The 21,312-nt window shown below is 41.9% G+C and overlaps 1 protein-coding gene across 1 annotated transcript in view; it reads right to left on the bottom strand.

The window, feature by feature from the left end:
• Positions 1 to 19,595, bottom strand: part of SLC26A3 (solute carrier family 26 (anion exchanger), member 3) — a 38,607-nt gene extending 19,012 nt beyond the window's left edge. Inside the window, exons 1-7 of the mRNA XM_015406002.1 lie at positions 19,465 to 19,595; positions 13,103 to 13,242; positions 12,870 to 12,980; positions 11,421 to 11,575; positions 7,600 to 7,764; positions 6,678 to 6,830; positions 5,417 to 5,499 (exon numbers count right to left, since the gene is read on the bottom strand). Of these exons, the coding sequence (XP_015261488.1) occupies positions 5,417 to 5,499; positions 6,678 to 6,830; positions 7,600 to 7,764; positions 11,421 to 11,575; positions 12,870 to 12,980; positions 13,103 to 13,242; positions 19,465 to 19,595 (938 nt within the window). The remainder of the gene's footprint in view (positions 1 to 5,416; positions 5,500 to 6,677; positions 6,831 to 7,599; positions 7,765 to 11,420; positions 11,576 to 12,869; positions 12,981 to 13,102; positions 13,243 to 19,464) is intronic.
• Between the last annotated feature and the right edge of the window lie 1,717 nt (positions 19,596 to 21,312).

The raw sequence follows: 21,312 nt of genomic DNA on the forward strand, positions 1-21,312 counted from the left end.
ATGTAATTTTAATATTTTGTATTGTTTTTAATGTTTTTACTGTTTTATCAATTACATGTTGTTTGCCGCCCTGAGCCTTCGGGGAGGGCGGGATATAAATGTAAATAATAAATAAATAAATAAATACAGTAAGAATCCCTCTTTTGCTCTTTCCCCCTCCTTTTTATCTTGTTTGGAAATTACAATTAACTGGGATTACCAGTTAGCTCCTATTTTGCTTGGCACATCAAGACTTCACACCCGCGGCGGCGGGAGGGGAGAGCACAGATCGCTCTGAAGCAGGGACCCGAGTGAGTGCACTCAGTGGAGCAATTAAGTGCTTAGCTGTGAACACCGGGACAAGAGGAGCTTTCTACTAAAAACAACTTTAAAAGAAGATCTGCAACACTGTGAGTAACTGAGATACACATCTACATCAGAATCTTTGTGGTCTATATGCCCCTTTAAACTTTATATATCTTGAACCAGAAGAAAAAGGAGTGGTGGAGTCCCCCCCCCCTTTTCCTCAAGAGGCTTGGAAGAGTTTCTTTTTTCCTCTACTTTGAATTATATTACTGTGGGGCTGTAAAGAGACATGGTTGCTGTTTAAAAGTGGAGGTATACTACAAGAATATTTATTTGTAGACTTAAGACATCTGAAAATATAATAACAGTTTAAAAGCTTTGGTTTTGAGCATTCTGCAAGCAAGAATATCCTATTAAATGTTGGATTTATAAACAGACTATTTGGTACAGCTGTTTTGTGAAGATCCTAATTGGATTACAAATACTGGTTTAAACCAGGTGGAATAAAAAGTGTCTATCTATATTTCCTTCCAGAAGAAAGAAGAAAACATCTTTTAAACGTCACTTCCGATTTGACTTTGGACTATATTTCCTTTACAGAAGAACTCTCCTCTCCTCCCTTCCTCGACCGGACTGACTTGGCTACGGTGATCCACGCGACGGTTACCTCAAGGCTACCTTACCAGTCTGAGAAAAAGTATAAATATTATAGAAACTTTGTACTGTAAATAATACCAAAAGGGGCTTGTTGTTTTTTTGGAGAGAGATCAAATATTACAGTGACTATATAGTTTAAACAAAATAAGGGACCTCTCACTGGAAGGGAGGGGTGTGTGATTCTTTGTTGTTAAATAGAATACTTTAACATGTCTAGTGGGTCGACAAAAGCCTCTGGAGGGGAGGGGAGGCGGGGCCAGCAACGGCACGGTTGGAACCAGGAACTGCTTCTGGACACCACCAGCTCTTTGTTTTAGAGAAGTATTGGGGGGATCCCGATCTCCACTGGACCTCTCGAAGTGAGGTCTGGTGCAAGGGACTTGATTTGGGGGCCCCACTTACGGCACGAGTGGGTGGATGCCCTGGATCTTCCCAGAAGCAAGCCACAAAGTAGCACAGTAATGACAGCCATAATTGTATCAGCTGTAAGCGCCCCGTAAGAAAGAAAGAGAGTGAAGCTGAGCCTCATCCAGAACACGGATGAAGATATTCACTGTAAGTACGCTTAAAAGCAACATCGAAAAAACTGACGACCTTTTGATCAACCCCCTTTAAAATTTTAAAAGAGCAAGGAAAGGCAGGGTGAAACTCCCTCCCCCTTCACGGAACAGCCTGGACGATTTACGAAAGGAAGCAGATTTAAATATTTCCAGGGGGTAAAGAGGAGCGAATTGTTTGAGCTTTTATAGAAGGATTACAAAGTTTTTTTCAAGAATAAAAAGAGAGTAAGAAAGATATTTAGAGCTGAATCGGCTATTCTTCTGGCAACTTTTGTTGATGTCATGTTAAAGTGTTGAGAACAGAGGATTTTATTGTGTCTAAAGCTACCAAGTACTGGAACTGTGTTGAAGGATTCTTGGTTGTTATTACTTTACTGAGAGCGACCACTTGCTGATTGTGCCCAGCACTGAAGAGACTGTGGATGTAGTCAGACTGAACTGAGATTCTGCTATCCTATTAAAATGGGTGAACATGATACAAGGGAAAAAATGCCAGTGGCTGCCTGCACAGATAGTTCCAAAGAAACCAGCTTACTGCAGCTGTCATGGGATGAGCTCCAGGCTTTAGTGGTTGAGGCGATCACTTTTGGAGTTCAAAAGGCTTTAAAGACAACACTGGATAAAAAAGAAATTATACCAAGTCAAGCTACGAATAATATAAAGGCATCTCAGCAAAAATTAGTCCAAGAGGAAGAACAACACATCTCTCAAGATGACTTAATCCACAGTAAAATGGAATTTAAATACCAAACTGGCCAAGACCTAAAACAATACTACATTCAAGCTAATTTAACCTACAAGGAGTATAACAGATCTATTAAAAGTCTGCTAAAATCTAAAATAGTTATGAAAGGGAAAACATCCCAGAGAGAAGATGAAACAGACCTTATGGAATCCTTAACTACACTAAACATTTACTATAGTTAGCAATCCTTAAAAGAAATCTCTTCTACCTTTAAGGGGAAGAGGCACAGAATACTGACCTTACTGAAGATGAGAAGTTACAAAAAGAAGAAAAAAATTAAGCTTTATAAATAAGACTGGATAAGGGAATTTTTGTTTATAAGTAAACTGAATAAGATGGGCTAGGGAATTTGTAGCCATATGTAACTGAGTAACATTGACTACCATTGAACGTTTTGTTTTATATTAATCCTTAAATAAGATTTCTGTTCAGGCTAGGGAACCCTTAGACATATGTAACTAAGTAATCACTAAATCTCATTGAATGTTTGCTTTATACTAATTGTAGTATTTCAAGAAGTTATAGAATAGATGGTATCATAGAACAAGTATGAATCTGTAGGCTAGAGAAGTATACTGAAAAGTGTTAATTAAAGATATAAATAAGATTGGTTTAAGGATCCCATGAGGCTGTAGAACTGGGGAAGAATATATAGGGAATATATGTAGGTTTAGAAAACCCTTTTAAAAGACGGAGTATTACTAAAATGTGAAAGAATGTAATGTGATAGTTATGTTATAGAATGTAGAATATATAGAAAAAGAAAGTATGTAACTATGAAGCTGGGGAATGGTGTACATTTAATAGTTAAATATATTTTAAGAAGACTATTATAGAATGTTCAGACAATGTACTAATAGAAGGAAATATGTTTTGTTAATTAATACACTTGTAAAACTCTAGATTTGTGCATTTTTAAGAGCCATAATGATAGAACAAGTTAGATAAAATATTGGCTTATTAAATATAGACCTGCAGAAATTTTGGGAGGTGGGAATTTGGTAATTAGATACTAATGTATGAGGTGTTTTAAGAGATATGATGTTGTTAATACTCTCATGTATGTTTTATTTGTTTGGTTGTCTGTTTGTTTGTTTAAAATAATAAACATTATTATTAAAAAAAAGAGAGAAAAGCCTCTGGAGGTCCATCTCCAGGGCAATTGAAATCAGTGACTACCAATCTAGCCCAAATCTCCATTAAGGATTTACAAACTTTGATCCAGGAGGGGGTCTCAACATCTGTAAACATGGCTGTTGAACCCATCCAAGCAAAATTAGACTCCCTTGCCCAGCAAATGACCACACAAACTGAAGAGATGAAAAAACAGATTGCAGACAACAAACAAGAGATCTCTGGCCTGGTCAAAACTACAAGTAAGCTGGAAACTAAATCTGAAGAAGCAGACCAACAAATGCAGGCAATGAGGACTAAACAAAATTCCATGGAAGATACATTTATAAAACTGGAAATTGACAAAGCAGTCTATATATTAAGGTTCCAGAGCATTCCTGAGAAGAAAGATGAAGACATTAAAATGGACATGGCTCACACATTAGCAAAATATATGGATGCAGAAAACACAGAAGAAGTTTATAATGAAATTGATGTGGCCTATAGGATGAACTCAGCATATGCAAGAAGAAAATAGCTACCTAGAGAGATGCATGTCAGATTCTTTAAGAGAACTATGAGAGATGGAATTCTTAAAATAGCAAATGAAATATATCTTCAAATAGAAGAGACAGAGATTAAAATATTAAAAGAAGTTCCATGGAGAGTGAGAGAGAAAAGACAAGATTACATGGATCTTACAAACCTATTAAGGAAAAAACAGAATTGCATAAAGATAGTCACTACCAGAATGTGTTCTCTTTACCTTTAAAGGGAAAAGACAGAGAATCAATTCAATCCTTAAAATAGAAGATTTTGTCAAAACTTATGGAGAGGATTTGGAAACTCAAGAAGGAAATTCAAAAGAAACAGAAGAAGAAGGTGAAGAACTACAAGGAGCATCAGGATGTGCCAAACAAAGACAAGGAAGCAAAAAGAAAACAGTGAAATTTGTACCATCCCAAATTGTCAAAAGACTTCAACAAAATAATAAAAAATGAAACTGAAAAGTCAATACAAGATGGATAGAAGAAAGATAAGAAAGATGTTAATTTCAATAAATGTTAATGGATTGAATGCACCCCAAAAAAGAAGACAGGTATTCCTACAACTTAAGAAGATGCAATTAGACGTTATATGTTTACAAGAAACTCATATTAAACACTCAGATCAAAAATATTTGGAAATGAAGAAACTTGGTAAAGTTTTTATCTCTGCAGATAAAGAAAAAAGGGAGGGGGGAGTTGTGACATATGTTAAAGAACATTAACACCCTGAACTAATATATGGTTCTGAAGATGGCAGAATTCTGATGGTTCAAAGACAAGCCAAAACAACTTTGATTGTTAACATATATGCACCTAACCAACACCAAGAATTTTTTTATAAATTACTACAAAAATATAGGACTTGGGTACTTGAAATGTTGCAAATTTTTTTGGAAACTAATATATCTTTTGTACCAGAATAATTTTTATTGAATATAGTTCCAGAAAACTGTAAAAAGCAGGATTCCTATCTGATTATACATGTTGTTACAACTGCTAGAATATTATATGCTAAATATTGGAGAAGAAAAGAGACACCATCATAAGAAGAAACAATAAATACACTATTGGAAATGGCTGAGAGGGACAAATTGATTTTATTCTTGAAAGGACAAAAAGAGGAAAACGTTGAAAGTATGTGGTCAAAATTTTACAGATGGATTGAAGAATATATTAAATAAACTGTGTATACAACTGGAGTAGAAAGTATAAAGAACATAATAAGAACGCTGATAGTAATACGTGCAAAACTTTAAATCAACAGTTCAAGGTGTAAAAACTTATTTGTGATTAGAGAGAAAAATTTAAGAGATACTTAATGGTTGGATTCTCCTATTTTATGTCTGTGTTATAGATTTGTTTTGTCTTGTTTTTTGTTTGTTGTTATAAAATAAAAATAAAATGTTTGAAATTTTTTAAAATCAAGATGAGATCATTCTTTTTTGCCAAAATTCCATTTTTAGTGAAATGTGATTTATCAGAAAGCAGTGCAGATAGCATGTACTTACCCCCTATCTAGCTTTCCAATAACGTCTACCTGGTATGTGTCTTTGAATTTACAGGCATAGGATACTCCAGTTGCTATGACTGTCTAGAAAGAAGCAAAACATCCTATGTAAGGTTCAGCCATGCACTCCTCTGTTTCCTAGTCTTTACTTCCTGGTTAGCAGATATATTATTGAACTTGTGGTTATTGAACTTTTCAGATACACTTCCCTCTTTGTTGTCTTGTCTTTCTTCAAATATTAGCTATATATTAATGATTCAAATTTCAGCAGTGGGACAGACAGAGAATAGAAATGTATCCCTGCGACACAGAAATGTACCCCAGTAATACAGCCATTAAGATCAGCACCCTGAACCACACTAGGAGTTGTGTATGGGTTAAAAAAGATATGAAGGGGAGGCTATGACCACCCCATGGAGGTAGGGTGAGTTCTCGTTGGCAGGGCGAGTTCTCTCTCCTTCTGCATGCTCAAGGTAATCCTGATTTTCTTGGCTATCGACCCATAAGCAGTTTTTAGAGTCTGGATCTTTACCTATTGTTTTTAATAAAGGGTTTGTTTCTGATATCTTAAAAGGACAAACCAATTCTAGAGGATTGCAGGAACTCTGTGAAATTTCTGTGCTGCATAACTGTCATTTTGTATATATTTCTTTCATAATACCAAGCAAATTGGTGATTTATAGTGAGGGATCAACTCATCGTCTTTCTTGGTTCACTAGCTGAGTCACACTGCTCCTTCTTTTCTAATCTGTACCAGCTTGCCAATGGGAAAGGAGAATTTTAACATATATCAGATATAAATATGTGGTAATATATGACGCAAAGCACAATCCATGTAGGTGAAGAAAACAGCATTTCTTAACATAAAAAGTTCAGCAGTTGGGGGGGGGGGTCACCTACAAAAGGGTTGCTCCTCTTCTATTCTGAGAGGCTCCTGTGCTGTACAGAGAGGCAGAAATTCATCAGGCAAAGCATTTACTAATTTCTTAGCTAGGAAGAACTGTGCTTATTGAATTCTTAATTGTTGTACACCTGTTAAAATGAGTCCTTCTAGAAATAACGCTGGAAACTCTGGCTCACAGAATACCGGCAAGTACTTCAAAACTGCATTTTCCCATTCCCGTTTTTCCTCAGAGATAGTCAAAGACTGAATTGTTTGCTATAGTACATAAAGCAAGTATTGTTAAAAATACCGCCCTGCTTATTATTTCGTATATTATTGGCTTTTAGCGTCTCCATAAAGACGAGAATAATTTCATTACCACAATGAGCTCAATGGGGATAGGTGCTGGAAGCTTGGCTTTGTAACGTTCATTCAGTTCTTTCACCACAAATACAATGACCAAGACGATAAGAGCAGTGACGAGGTCTGCAATGTTTGTGTCTGCGATCTGTTCAAATGCTGATTTTAGGGTCTGTCACGGAGTGAAAAAGAGATGTTGGTTAACATTATAGAGTAGGGGCAGTAATACCACACAGCATTTATCAGGGCTGGTTCACAATACTTGGCCAACCCAAGAAAGGTACAGCCTTCTCCTCTTGGGTCCACACTGACACCTGCTGGGTCCAAGCCAAGCCCCTGCAGTGCTGCTGGAGGCAGCACAGGCCACAGGAGGCAAATCCAATCATTCCCTGTTCTGCTTCCCTGTGCAATGGCTTGGGTGGAAAACTGGCCTTGGTACTTATATATCCCAATTCAAGTATACAAGGCCAATGTAGGGAAGTGGGAGGCTGAGAGCATATTGGCATGCCAGAGGTTCAGACAGACACAAATCTGGAGTGCATTAGAGGAGATATAACAAAAACAATTTCCCATACTGTACATGGTCAGTCCTACTATCTCTCTATCAAATTGCTATAAAATCTTGTAAAAACTAAGAACCCAGAATGGCAGGATAAATGTGTGCAACATGTCTCCATCATGCTGCCTTTAGCTCTCTGTAAAACCTACAATAAGTCCACCCACTGAATTGCTAGACGAGATAAAGTTTGAAGCAAGGACTGTCCAGTGCATAAGGAGGGTTCATTTAAAGTTTCACAGGTGGAAGAGAGATTTGAAAAAAAATAATGGGAACATTCAACAGCCTGCCCTTGGATATATTCAAATTAAATGGAAAATGCACTCATATTCTAAGGCATTTTCTGTAGTGAAGTGCTTACATGTTGTTTGATTGAAACACTTACCAAAAAAAGCCCCAGTGGTTGATTATATCCAGGAATTGGCAGCTGTAAGATGAATTTCAGTTGGGATACTACAACATGGATAGCTGCACCAGTGGTGAATCCACTGATTAACGACTGAGACAAATAAATAACAATGAAGCCAATTCGTAGGACACCCAGTAGCAGCTGGAATACAAAACAACAGTGATATTTACTGGGAACAAGACAAGCAAGGAATGCCAGCCTTGCTACTTCCCTAATAATATATGTAGTGCTTTTTTGAAACACTCCAAGCACTTCACATATATTATCCCGAGGACAGGGTTTAGACTAGAGGTCTTCAATCTTTCCAGCTCTGGGACCAGCTGAGCACGGGGTTCACCAAACCGCAAGCACATGACAGGAAGTCACATGTCAGGAGGAAGGGGTTACCAATGTCAAGGCCAGAACTGCGGAACTAAACTGAGTGTGCCATGAAACATGAACTGACCACCAGAAGATCTACCATACTGAGAAAGAAGGCAAGTGTCAGTGCCACGGAGGAATCCCCTCCACCCCTGTGTGATCTCGCTTCATCATCCTGCTCCTTCTTTCAGCATCTCTGCAAAGAGATGTGGGAGCCGTGGCATACTTGTTCTCTACACATGCACACAAGCAGCAGGTCTTTTCAAAATTCAGGAAAATAATGGCTCTGTTTACAGAGGTCCTGGACCAGCTGGTGGGTTAGGTATGCCATTTGTCCACTTTCAGGGGGCCAACTCCTGTTGAAGCAGCCCCAGTCCCCACCAGAATTAATGCAACAGTGGGAGAGGGAATAGCATTTGGTCATGCCACAACATCATTTCTGGCTGCGTTTCCAGAAACTGCATTGCTACATTGTGGGACACTATTCCAGTGAGTTTCTGCCTCCCCAGTATCCCGGGGATTGCCAGCTGAGGTCTTGACACCCTAAGATGGGCACTGTGACCACCTGAGGATCCTGACCCCTGGGCTGAAGACCACTGGTTTTGATATTATAGATACCTTGGGGGCTGTGCTAAAAGGCACTTCCTGGTGCTGGGCTCTATAAAGAAGAAGGAACATTCTATATACTTTTTGCCCAACTGCATGCCATTTTCACCATTAGACCAGTGTCATTCTAGATATTCCAGTACTGGCATGTTTAAATTGCATAGATGTGGTGCACCAGAAAGCTTTCCACTGCATTAAGATGTGTTAAAAATAGAATGTCCATTGACTTGGCTACCACCAATGAGAGATGACTTTATTTATTTATTTATTTATACTTTCAATTTGTACCCCGCTCACCCCCGAAGGGCTCTGAGCGGTTACACGGTGCATGGTGCAGAGACCTATGCAGAAACCCTAACTATGGCCACAGTACGTCTGGGGTGGGGGGAGCCCTACCAGGTACCCTCCAGCTCCGATCGTTCGTTTATCTGGCAAGTGGGCGACTTCTTCCAGTTTTTCTCCGGTGCGTCTTCTGCGGCCTCCGCTGTTCTTTCGGTTCTCTGGTGACTCCTCTCGGGGGCTGTTGGTTATGGGCCCTGGTGCGCAGCCGCGGTGGGCGTCACAACGTCCTTGCGGCTCCGGACGTCCTCCTGCTGGCCATGTCATCAGCTGCCGAGCCAACCGCCTCCTTGGGATGTCGCTACCTCTCTTCATCTCCTCTGTGCTGACCACTACCATGTCGCTGCCGCTTCTCAATTCCTCGCTCGGCTGGAGCCCGATTTCAAGGGAGGGGTACCCCCCTGTCCTCCTACGGACAGGTACCCATTTACCTAATTGCCCCGAGGGGCTTTCGGACTGCTGGGTTGGCAGGACTTTGACACTTGAAGCGGAGTTTGAATGGTGAGTGTGGGCATTAAAAACACATACAGTCATCTGTTTGTCTCTGGAGAGACAGCAGATAACATTTTCTAAATAAATACATTTGGGAATGTATCCATCTCTGTCTGATCTGCCATTTGGGCTGAGCTTGCCCAGCTCCCTGAGCACTAGAGTATAAATGGTACACTATAGTGCAGGGGCGTCAAACATAAGGCCCAGGGTCTGGAACCAGCCTGTACAGGGCTCTTATACGGCCTGTGAGCCACTGGTGTGAGGGAGCGAACAGGAGGCTGCTGGTGGGGGGCAGGTGAGCAATCCACCCTGATTGTGGCTTCAGCACAGCAGAATAGCCTCATCCGCAGCAGCCAAGCAGAACCTCTTCACTGGTAAGTTGGGAGCCACCTCGGCCACATTCATGTTGGCTCAGGATTCCAAGGCGAGGTCACATGCCTCCCCACTCAGCCTGCAGCTCTGGGGATGCTGTCCCAGATGGCCATGGGGATTGGTGTTTGCACGTGGGGTGGTGCAGATGATCCTCTGGTGAGGCCTGCTGGTGGCCAGCACCACCACCATATTTGCACCCCCATGCAGTTGCTATGCTTTGCCCACGGAGGGGTGGGTGTTCTTCAACAGTTTCTTCCACACATCACCCAGCATGCACCTGGGTGGCCAGGCCTGCCACCCAGCATGCAACTGGGTGGCCAGGCCTCCCTCCCCCATTGACCACCCATCAGTCTTCGGTCATAGGTGGCTGCCGCCTGCTGGCAGGGTAAGGCCAATGATTTCCAGTTATACTGGTCACTGGGTGCACATGGTGCCCTCTCCCCCATCAGATGATCTGGCAGCCTTCAACCTGGGGTAGCTGGTGCTACATGGGGGTGGCACAGCTTGTCAATGATCTCTGTCTTCAGTCCCCAACATCGCCCCACCATGGATCCCCTGGTGGCCTTGGCTGGAGGCAGCCACTTCCATATTGGTGTCTTCAGCCTATTGGGCTTACTTGGCCTAGGTCCCACCACGCACATGGCCTTGGACTGTCGCTGCCCACATCTCCACAGGTGTGTGTGGGGGGGTTGTTCAATTTGTCTTCCCAGTCCCCTTCCATGGTGGCTCAGGGGCAAGGAGGAGCTGACAATGACCTGCTGCTTTGTGGTTTACCCCAGGGCCTGGGCTCACAGCACTTGTGGCAGAAAAGGGCTGATGAAGAGGTTTGCCCCGCCTCCAGGCAGTGCAGGAGTGCTCCAGTCCACCCATGTGGGTTTTCCTCTGCACCTCCCCCACTGCACTGCCTTGCAGTAAGGACACACCAATTCAGAGCATACCAGCTGCTGTCCTTTATATAGCTTGTATCTCCAGTACCTGCCATTATGTTTTATGGTATGCATGGCCTGGTCTGACGAAGTCACATTTATGTCAGATCTGGCCCTCATAGCAAATAAGTTTGACACCTCTGCTATAGTGGGTGGGGCAACCTGTGATTGGTGGTGTCCACTATTAAATTGCTAGCACAAGGGCACTGTTATGCACTATTGCTAAGCATATGGTAATCTGCATGAACTCATGTGAAGTACAAAGCAGAGAGAATGTGGTACTACTTCAGCATGGGAAAGGATTTTGGCTGTGTTCATACAGGCATGGCCAGGTCCCCCCTGACCTTCAAATAATTTTTACGACTGCTGGACTGAGCTCGTGGTGGGGCTGAAATGTAACTAAGCTGCCTCTTCAGTCTTGCCACTCAATGCTCTTGCTTAGGGTTGCATGCTGCACAAGGATAGGAGGTTGCTTGCTATCAGGGGTGCCAGCCCTGTTCCCCCACTACCTTTCACTAGGGTAGTGCATAAATAATAAAGTTGTATATTTTCAGTTGGCAAATAAGCTTTCTTGTACTGCCTGTCTGTTGATCTCTTGCTCTGAAAATTCTATATTTAATATGTCAATGTTCCATGTGTTTGGCTGCAAAAGGTGGTCAAGGAACAGGTGAAGAGTGATAGATATTATTTGAAAATACTCACCTGAAAGATACCTGCAAGCATAGTCACAGATGCAGCCACCATGACTCTTTGTTGAATTGTCGATGAACTGTTTGTTAGTGTGCCATTTCCAGTGTCATCCGGGACCATCTTTAAAACTGTTGCTCCTACCATCAGGCTCAGAACTGGAAAAGGACCTGTGGAATATTAACGTTGGGTTAGGAAAACTGTTCAGTCTGAAAGAGCCTGGGGTAGTTCAGAAGGTTCTAGATCGTTTTTAGAAAGGTAGGAACCAGACCAGTTTACAGTGTGATGGGGGCTTTGGCATGAGCCTGTTCCTACACTTCACCATACATAGAACCTTTAGAGAACTCTCTCTCTACTTGCACTAACATTCATGCAATGCCATTCATGACCTGAGAATCACTCCTGCACCCTTCCACTTGTACATCCTACACAATGGGCAATGTGTAACTAGGACCAATTAAAAAATCCACCCTATGTGTTTCAGGTGCACACACAGAGACTCCAAATTCTCTGCAGTGTTAGGGAATGCTTTGTGTTCAACGCACAGAACATTCCACAGCATGCACGTGAATGCAAATCACCTTCAGCAATCAAGCCTTGTGAAACTTTGAATTTCATACATGTTTTTTACCTGTTCCATGTCTCATTCTGTGATATCTATACAGGACAAAAAAAAAAGTATGCCTAGTTCTGAAATGTCAATGTTGGCATAGATGTCTGGCATAACACCATTCTGATGGTGTAACATCTTGTCTTATGGTGTTGTTTGGTATACATAATGGAATACTTCCTCTAAGGAATGTATTAATGCAAAGAGTAGAGGGAGTGGTGTGGGTCACCAAAGAATTCCCAAAATAGAACTTGTATAATAACTTTTTATTAGAACCAATCAAAAGACCACAAAAAATAAGATAGGTTCTCTAGAATTCATCATGAGGATGGATGATCAGTACAAAAAGGGGGGAGCAGCAATTCTTAGAAGTGGCTCATGGGTATGATGTTCTATGCTGAAAAAGTCAGTGTGAGGTTAATTAAAATCCGGTAATGCAGTGGTCTTCAGCCTATGGTTGTGATCCTCAGGTGGGTTGTGGAGCCCCACCTGCTGGGTCATGAGCCCTTATAGAACTGCCTTTCTTGCTGTTTTTTGGAAGGACTTGCTAATGCACATAAGCAGGAAGCAAGGGCACCTCACCTCATGTCACTTTTTGCCTGCAAATAGAACAAAACACCTGGATGGCAAATAGAGGCCACTCAGTGGTGGAAAGGGTTCTTCCATGGCTCTAACCCTTGGTGTATTCCTCACATTCTCTCCTCTTCTCCCATGACTGATGTCACATGACCAAGATGTGATATGCTTGCTATGCAATGGGATTAAAGTTGCATCCTTGGTCTGGAAAGGTTGACGACCACTGCGCGTAGGGCATATAGGAACCAAGAAGTTGATTGGAATGCAGTTCAACTTACCAACAGAGATATGTCTGGAAGTGCCAAAGAAAAAATACACGATCACCGGGAAAAAGGCTGCATAGAGTCCATACCCTGGAGGAACATTTGCCAGCAAAGCAAATGGTAGGCCTAGAAATTAGACATAAGGATCACATCAAGGAAAATGAATGTGTTTAAAGCTGCAGAGTCTCTAACCATGAAAAACCATGAGTGGAAGAAAACACATTAAAAAAGAAGTTTAAAAAGTGTACCTTGTAGAACAGCAACCATCCCTGTGCTAATTCCAGAAACAATGTCATTGAGTATCCAGCCTTTGAGGTTGTATGCTGGTAGCCAGGAGAGGATAGGAAGCAAATCAAGAGTAATTTTCTTTGCTTTTTGTGGTGAGCAGCTGAAAAGCCAACCATGCAACAGTTTAGATACAGATATTTCTGGTGGGATTCAACAAAAGGACAAGACTGTAGATAGAAGGATTTATAAACATATGCGAATATAGATTTTGTATCACAAGAAGTTCAAGCAGAGGCAAGTCAACTTGAAAGTACCAGAACTCTTTCTTACAGTAATAAGATAGTCATCACTTATTTAAACTACAGTTTGGAACACCAAATTCCTTCTCACCCCCTCTCAATCTCTTCTGCAAGGTACCTGCATTTTTAACTGTTACATGACCAGCAAATTTCATTGGGGAAACTTTTTCACATAAATGTATCTGCAAGCCAAGAAAACTTTGCCAGTGCAATTTCTAGTTAGCCCTTTCAGTTATTATGATCTTGATGTTTCTACCTTGCATACTGCACGTGATCCTCTCAATATGTGCAGCTGCCATTTTGCATGACTAGGGAAACATGCATAGTTTCCCATTTATGTGAATGGAAACCCTTAAAATACTCTGTTTTTCAATTGCATGTACTAAAGGAAGAGAATACATGCACTGTCCTATTCACATAACATGACTACATGTTATCAAGAGAATTTTATGGAGTGCGTTCTCCTGGTACACAAGGTAGAAGTGCCAAAATCATAAAGACTGAGAACAGCTATTGACATGCAATTTAAAAAAAACAGGAAACCTGTCAGAAAAGAGTTTGAACAAATTTAGAGTCCAGTGGCACCTTTAAGACCAACAAAGGTTTATTCAAGGTCTGAGCTTTCGTGCGCATGCACACTTTGTCAAATACATTGGAAAGGAAGCTAGATTTCAAATTTATAGATACAGGCTGAACAGCAAAAAAAATCTAGCAGCCACCTTTCAGGTTTTCTTTTTTGTGGGTTTGTGTGTGTGTGTGTGGTTGTATGCCTGGAAGTCATGGTGTCTTCTGGCAACCCTTGGGTTGCCAAATCGTTTTTACCTCGCGGCGGGGGGCTCCCATTCGGCGTCCTCAGCGCGCGCGCGCCGCATGCATGTCAGCCGGATGTGACATGATGACGCTGGGCATGCTGGGGGCGAGGCCACAGCCATTTGAGGGGAAAACTCTATGTTTTCCCCTCAAATGGCTGTGGCCCCGCCCCCAGCGTGCCCGGCGTCATCATGTCACATCCGGCTGACGTGCATGCCGGGGTGGGGTTTTCCCCAGGGCCCGATTCCACGGTGGCGGAAATCGGGCCTCCAAAGCGGGGGGAATTCGCCCCCCCGGGGGGATTTGGCAGCCCTAGGCGACACCTAGTAGGGTTTGGACATTTTAGAGAGGTGGCTTGATTGCCTGCCTCTGCATCTCGAGCCCTGGTATTCCTTAGAGGTCTCTCTTCCAAGTACTTGCCAGGGTCAGCCCTGCTAAGCTTCTGAGATCTGATGAGGCCGGTGCTTGCCTGGATGTCACCTTTCAGGTCTTCATAGGTGTCATGGCGGTATCTATGATCGTGGTATTGGTGCAGTCAGTTCACACTTACATGTGTTTTTTTCATTTTCCCCCTGTCACAGTTCGATCTGTTCACAATCACATTGAGGACTGTTTTTGGGGAGGGGTTTGCACATGCACTGAAGCATTGCAGTGTTTCAACAGCCTCAAGGGCTGTTAAAGTACATTCCCCGCAGGCGTGGAGAGGGGTGCTTCCAGGACAACACCGGTGCCCTTTCTTTGGGGACAGGCTCCATGAAATCTCCCCCTTTCCTCAGGTTCCCTTTGTTGGGCCTTAGTTTGGAGTTAAGTGGTGTCACTTGATGAAGCTGTCAGCATCGCCCAAGCCTGACCCAGAACATATGGACAGGGTTTGACCCCCCCCCATTGGCTTCAGTACCTTTACTCTGGTGTAAAGCAAGGGTGGGGATGGAATCCAGGCCATTCAAAGTAGCCAAAACATTGCTCTCTCCTCCCCCCTCCCTTCCTCCACCAAGGCTTATGATTAATATGCGTATCTTCTTCAGTCTCTCTCTGCATTGTTCTGGTAAACATCTCAAGAGCTGTTTTTAAGGGAGCTGCAGAATCCCCCCTCCATCAGTTTGAAGATTGACTCTGAAACTCTCAATGCTGGCGTGCAATTATTTTTTTTTACATTGGCTGTCCAAACCTGCCTTTTCTAGGTTCAAAAGAGATAATAGAACACCACAGAACAGAACAACTCAAAACAGTTCAATGCATCCTCAGCGGGGGAGCGTCTTCTCACTCCGAGAGCTTGCTGGGCGTGCGCCGCCGGAACGTCGCCGGAAGTGACGCGCGACGTAGCACGTTGGGGGCGTGTCCAAGATCGTCGGGGGGGAACCATATGGCCCCCATCCCTCCAAAGCGAGGGATTCCCCGCCCCCGGGCCCATTTGACAACCCTAACTGGGGGGCAGACCGTTTCTTGCACACAGACAGCCCCCCAATCTTAAACAATGCCTCACCCATCTAACTTGAATATGGACACTGGTACCAGAGCTTGCAATAAACCCAGATGCCAATTTTGCTACCACATTCACCCGGATAACTCAATCACTGGACCTAACAATATCAACTACGCCATCTCAGGCTCATTCACTTGCGCATCTTCTAACATTGTCTGTGCCATTAAATGCTAACAATGCTCTTCTGTTCTCTACACAGGGCAAACAGATCAAACCCTATGCCAATTCAGGGCTCTTTTTGTAGCAGGAGCTCCTTTGCATATTAGGCGACACACCTCTAATGTAGCCAATCCTCCAAGAGCTTACAGAGCATTTCTTACAGGGGCTACTGTAAGCTCTTGGAGGATTGGCTACTTTAGGGGTGTGTCGCCTAATATGCAAAGGAGCTCCTGTTACAAAAAAAGCCCTGAATTTGGACACAAATCTGACATAAAGAATCACAAGACTGAGAAACCTGTAGGAGAACACTTCAGCCTTCCAGGACATTCAATGGGTGACCTCAAAGTTTGCAAAGGAATTTCAGGAACAGACTGGAATAGAAATTCCTGAATTACAAGTTATTACAACACTTGGCACAATAACCCCCTAGGATTTAACAGCGATATTGGTTTCTTATCTCACTACATATGCTAATCTCATTCAGTCCTTACATCTGTATTCTTTCCAAGAAGGACTATATATTCTCTTTATGTTATTGTAGATCTTATTTGGAATAGTAGATTGGAATTGTGATTGTAAGGTAATGTCATGAATAGTAGGATGTAGAGTAATTTGTAATGGTAGATTGGAACGTCTGGAATGGTAGATTGTAATTTCTGGCCTGGTGACAGAGGATACATAACACTGCACAACCAATTCTCCCTCCTTAAAGGATGCTGTTAGTTACCTCCATGGCTTGAGAGGAGATGGATGGAGCATAACAAGAGGGCGTCAGATAATTACTCTGAGCATTCCACAATTAAGAAGGGTACATTTACACATTAATCTCCGATTTTGATATATTTATTTGCTTCACTATGTTTCTCCCAGTATTAAATCCCAACAAATGGTGACCATATAAACTAAGCTTGTTATTCCTGTCTGGTCCTTGCATCTGTTAAGCATCTTCAATATGCTGTATGCTAATTTGCTGTTCACCTTCTTCCTATATGTATGGTAGGGTTGCCAAGTCTGGGTTGGAAAATACCTGTAGACTTTGGGGGTGAATCCAGGAGATGGCAAGGTTTGGGGAGGGGAGGGGAGGAGCTTTAACATGGTATAGTGTCATTGAGTCCACCCTTCAAAGCAACCATTTTCTCCAGGGGAGCTGATCTCTGTCAGCTGGAGATCTTGTAAAAGTGGGAGATCTCCAGACCCCACCTGGAGGCTGGCAACCTTAATGTATGGACTGGTAATTTCCATTTCAATGTATCTGAAGAAGTGTTTATGCACACAAAAGCTTATACCTTGAATAAAACTTTGTTGGTCTTAATATAGGTGCCACTGGACTTGAATTTTGTTCTATGAACAAAGCCCTAATGCGATTTGGACTGCATTATCTAAAGATGGGGATAAATGTAAAACTAGGTTAAAACTGAAGTCATCCCTGCATAAGCAAGTATTGTGACATGCAGATTTTGCTGAGGCTTTTCAACAAAGCAATTTTGATGCTTGGGAAAAATAGGATTGAATAGAATATTGGATTTTATTAAGGACTAGGAATAAGACCTGTTTTGGAAATAAATACAACTAGCTCTAGAAAGAGGCTCTGGGTGGGTGCCCCGGCCTTGGGCACTCAGCATCAATTTTCTATGGCATCCTCAGCAGGGTATAATGACACAGAGCCCGCCATTTTCTCCAAGGGAACTGCCACCTGAAGAGCACTTGTAAGTCTGAGTGATCTCCAGCTCTCTAGAGCATGGACTCTAATCTGGGAGAACAGGTTTGATTCCCCACTCTTCCACATGCACCTGCTGGTGTGGAGTTCTCAGGAGAACTCTCTCAGCCCCACCTTCCTCACAGGGTGTCTGGTGTGGGGAGGGGAAGGGAAAGGGATTGTAAGCCACTCTGAGACTCCTTCAGGTAGTGAAGGGCAGGGTATAAATCCAATCTCCTCCTCCTCCTTCTCTTCTTCTTCTTCGTCTATTTAAATATTTAAAAAATAGAGAGACTGCTGGAGGTGAACAGGAGCAAGCAGCCAGGCCTAGTTAAGTCATGCCAGTCAGGTGTCATCAAGTCACCCAGAGGGCACTGCCAGGCTTCGGGTAGCCAAACTCCAGGTGCAGCCTGAAGATTGCCTGGTATCACAACTGAACTCCAGACAACATATCTCTCTTCCCCTGGAGAAAATAACTGCTTTGGAGGGTAGAATCTATGGCATTCTATTCAGCTGAGGCCTCTCCTCTCCCCAAACTCTGCCTTCCATAGACTCCACCACAAAATCTCCGGGAATTTCCCAACCTGGTGCTGGCAACCCTAGTCAGGACGGACCCCAATGAGTTTTCTCTCAAAGGCCAAAATAGGTCTGGAAATGGACACCTTTCCCCACCTTTTCCTGAGAGAACCAAGCTTGGTTGCTTAGCAACAGCCACTGAAGCAAAAGAGAGCCTAGCAGCAGGAGGAGGTGAAGCGTCTTCGTCAGGAGAGACTACCATTTTGGCAGTTTATTCTGTCAGGGAATAGTGGCCAGACTGGCAGTGGGCAGGTGAGAGGAGCAGACCCAGCATCCAGCCAATGTCACACAAGTACTCATGAGTGGCGGATGATGGGCCAATGGCTGATAGAGTGCACAGCACAGCCAATGGGAGAGCTGGAAGTGCCAATATGTTAGGCTTTTATATATATCCAATGGTGCTATCATATGCAAAAATACTACATAGACATAAGGATGTATCTCTGCCCTTTTTCAATAGTTACAAATCAGATAGTTGATACAGAGTAAGTAGGTCAAATAAATATATCTAGATCACTTACTAGACAGAGTCACCCAGTAGCAACTATTTACAGCATACTGGCAGAAGCAGAATGAAAAGTAACCACAGAGAGGTGGGGAAAAGACCTGCTGATGCATGTACCTGAGAATCAGTGGAATAATCTCCATGAAAGTATAAGGAATGTTTCAGTGAACATAGCAATAAAGGAAAATATTATTAACCTCATGTGTTGAGGTTAAGGGAAATAATATCTTCCACATCAAATATATGCTAGAGATGTAAAAGACATATGGGTTCGTTCATTCATATCTGGTAGCAATGCCCGATTATAAAAGTTTTCTGGAATAAGATGTTCAAGTTAGTGAGAGAAATTTTTCATATAGAAATATGAAATAGTCATAGTGTACCTCTGTTGAACATTATGTCCAGAGGGATCTCAGTTAACAAGATTTGTTTAATAGTTAATTTATTCATCACAGACAGAATGTTAATAGCTGAAGCATGGAGACAGGAGAAAGCACCAGGTATTGAAAAATGGCTCAGGAAAGCATGGCATACTATGTTAATAGGGCAAATATCTGCATATAGAGAGTTGTGGGATGGAGACAGATAGGCACAAGATAACTTTGTACAAATCTGTCTCCCTTCATTACTTTTTGGGACACAGATGAAGCTAAAGAATTGGTCAAAAAAGAGATATTGAACCTTGTTTAGATTGTCAAATCTTACCTCATAGATATTATATATTATGTATTATGTAGTCTCATTTATTGTATATTATGAGATACATGGATTATAAAAGCAAAAAAAAAGATAAGATTGAGAACCTGCAATGGTTAGTTGATCATAATTTCTATTTACAAAAGCATGTTTCTTACCTAAAGAATACTCTGAGATGATCCGCAAAGGTTTTGTGATATCTATGCACTTTCTGATGTTCTTCATCAAAAAGGACTTCTGAATATACTGGTCGGGCCACAACATACTGGTTGCCTACAGGTTCAACCATTTCTCTGGAAAAGAGGTCCCTGTGGCAGCTGGTTGAGTCCTTCTTATCGTTAGTTACTTTAAACCCTGAAAATAAATAACACAGTGTGCTTTTAAAATAACCTAGTATCATGAAGCCCACAGATCAGTGAACTCCAAATTGAGCATTACCACCTTTGAAGATCAAACAAAAGAGTATTAGGGCACTGAAATCTTGTTTCTCCAATGCCCTTTCCTCCTCCTTTCTCTTCACACTCCAAAGTGTTCTATCTCCAGAGGGGGAAAACCTCAAAAAAATTCCACATGCATAAGAGCCCAAAAACATAGAATATTGACCTCTTATCTCTAAGTCAATACTTTAAAGATAAAGCAAATATTTTTAAAAAAACATTTCCTATTATAACGGCAAGAAGGGTGAACTCTATTTGCTTTTATAAGTCTTGAGTTCTTGATTAATTTGAGGCTGTTATTTCACCCCACAGATGGATGCAGGCCAAAGAATTTAGATTTCATTGTCTTTACACTTGAGGACATTTTGGAACCTGAGCCCAGGTTTGTGGCTTTGGATTTACATAGGTTTACAGGAAAATTAACCCAAATATCATTTCCTTTTAGCAGTTTGCAGAGCCCCAACGCATGAGGAAGAAACTTATTTGTTATATTGAGGATAAGCTTACCTTTTGGTGTAGTGTAGTGGTTAAGTGTGCGGACAGTTTGGTGTAGTGGTTAAGTGTGCGGACTCTAATCCGGGAGAACCGGATTTTATTCCCCACTCCTCCACTTGCACCTGCTGATGTGACCTTGGGTCAGTCACAAACTTTGGCACAGCTGTCCTTGAAAAAGAGCAGTTTGTGTCAGAGTTCTCTCAGCCCCACCCACCTCACAGGGTGTCTGTTGTGGGGAGGGGAAGGGAAAGGAGTTTGTAAACCGCTCTCTCTTCTCTCTCTTCTCTTCTTCTTCTTAGTTTATGTTACATTCTGCTGCTTTATTTGTCTAGCTGGATGTTTTAAAGAAAAAGAATTCCCTCTCCCTTTACAGCAAATCCTGAATCTTTTCAAATATTGCATTCAGCTTTGTAACTTGGTTTGGAAAAAAAATAGATTCATAGATGATAGAAATATCCATGGCTTTTACTAGAAAGGGATGTCTTCTTGCTATAAATATCTCTAAGCACTACTGCTGGAAACTAGATGACTGGCTATTATTGGGATCCCATGGTAGAGCTGTGCACTCTTACTCAGTTTTTATTAATTAATGGTCAATATAAGCAACTAAGGAAGACAGGCTTAACTTTTTATCTGGACCATTGGTCTGTCCTTGAAACACTGCTCTTAACCTGTCCTAAATAATATGCTGTCCTCAAATCTTCAGAAATTACATTATGAATCTTGGCAGCCTCTAGAAAACTATCACTGTTAGTGGGTGAAGACTTTTTATTTTGCTCAGCATTCCTTCAATGATCCCTCGTTCCTGATTTATATTTTTAGTTTGCTGTCTTGTGTTTTATATATGCATTTTTAACTTTTGTTTTTAATTGTTTTTGTGATATGTTTTTGATGTACTTGTTTTAATTGTTAGCCACTTGTTTTAATTGTTAGCCCTGATTGGGCAGAAAGGTGAGATATAAATGTTGCAAATAACTAATAACTAATAAATAAAACAATGTGGTCTACTAAAGCTGATCCCACACCATTCTAGTTCTTAAATTTCATTGAAAGAGCAGATCAGTGACTAAATAT

The sequence above is a fragment of the Gekko japonicus genome, unplaced genomic scaffold (assembly GCF_001447785.1).
Source record: "Gekko japonicus isolate JY-2015 unplaced genomic scaffold, Gekko_japonicus_V1.1 scaffold1651, whole genome shotgun sequence".
Lineage (NCBI taxonomy): Eukaryota > Metazoa > Chordata > Lepidosauria > Squamata > Gekkonidae > Gekko > Gekko japonicus.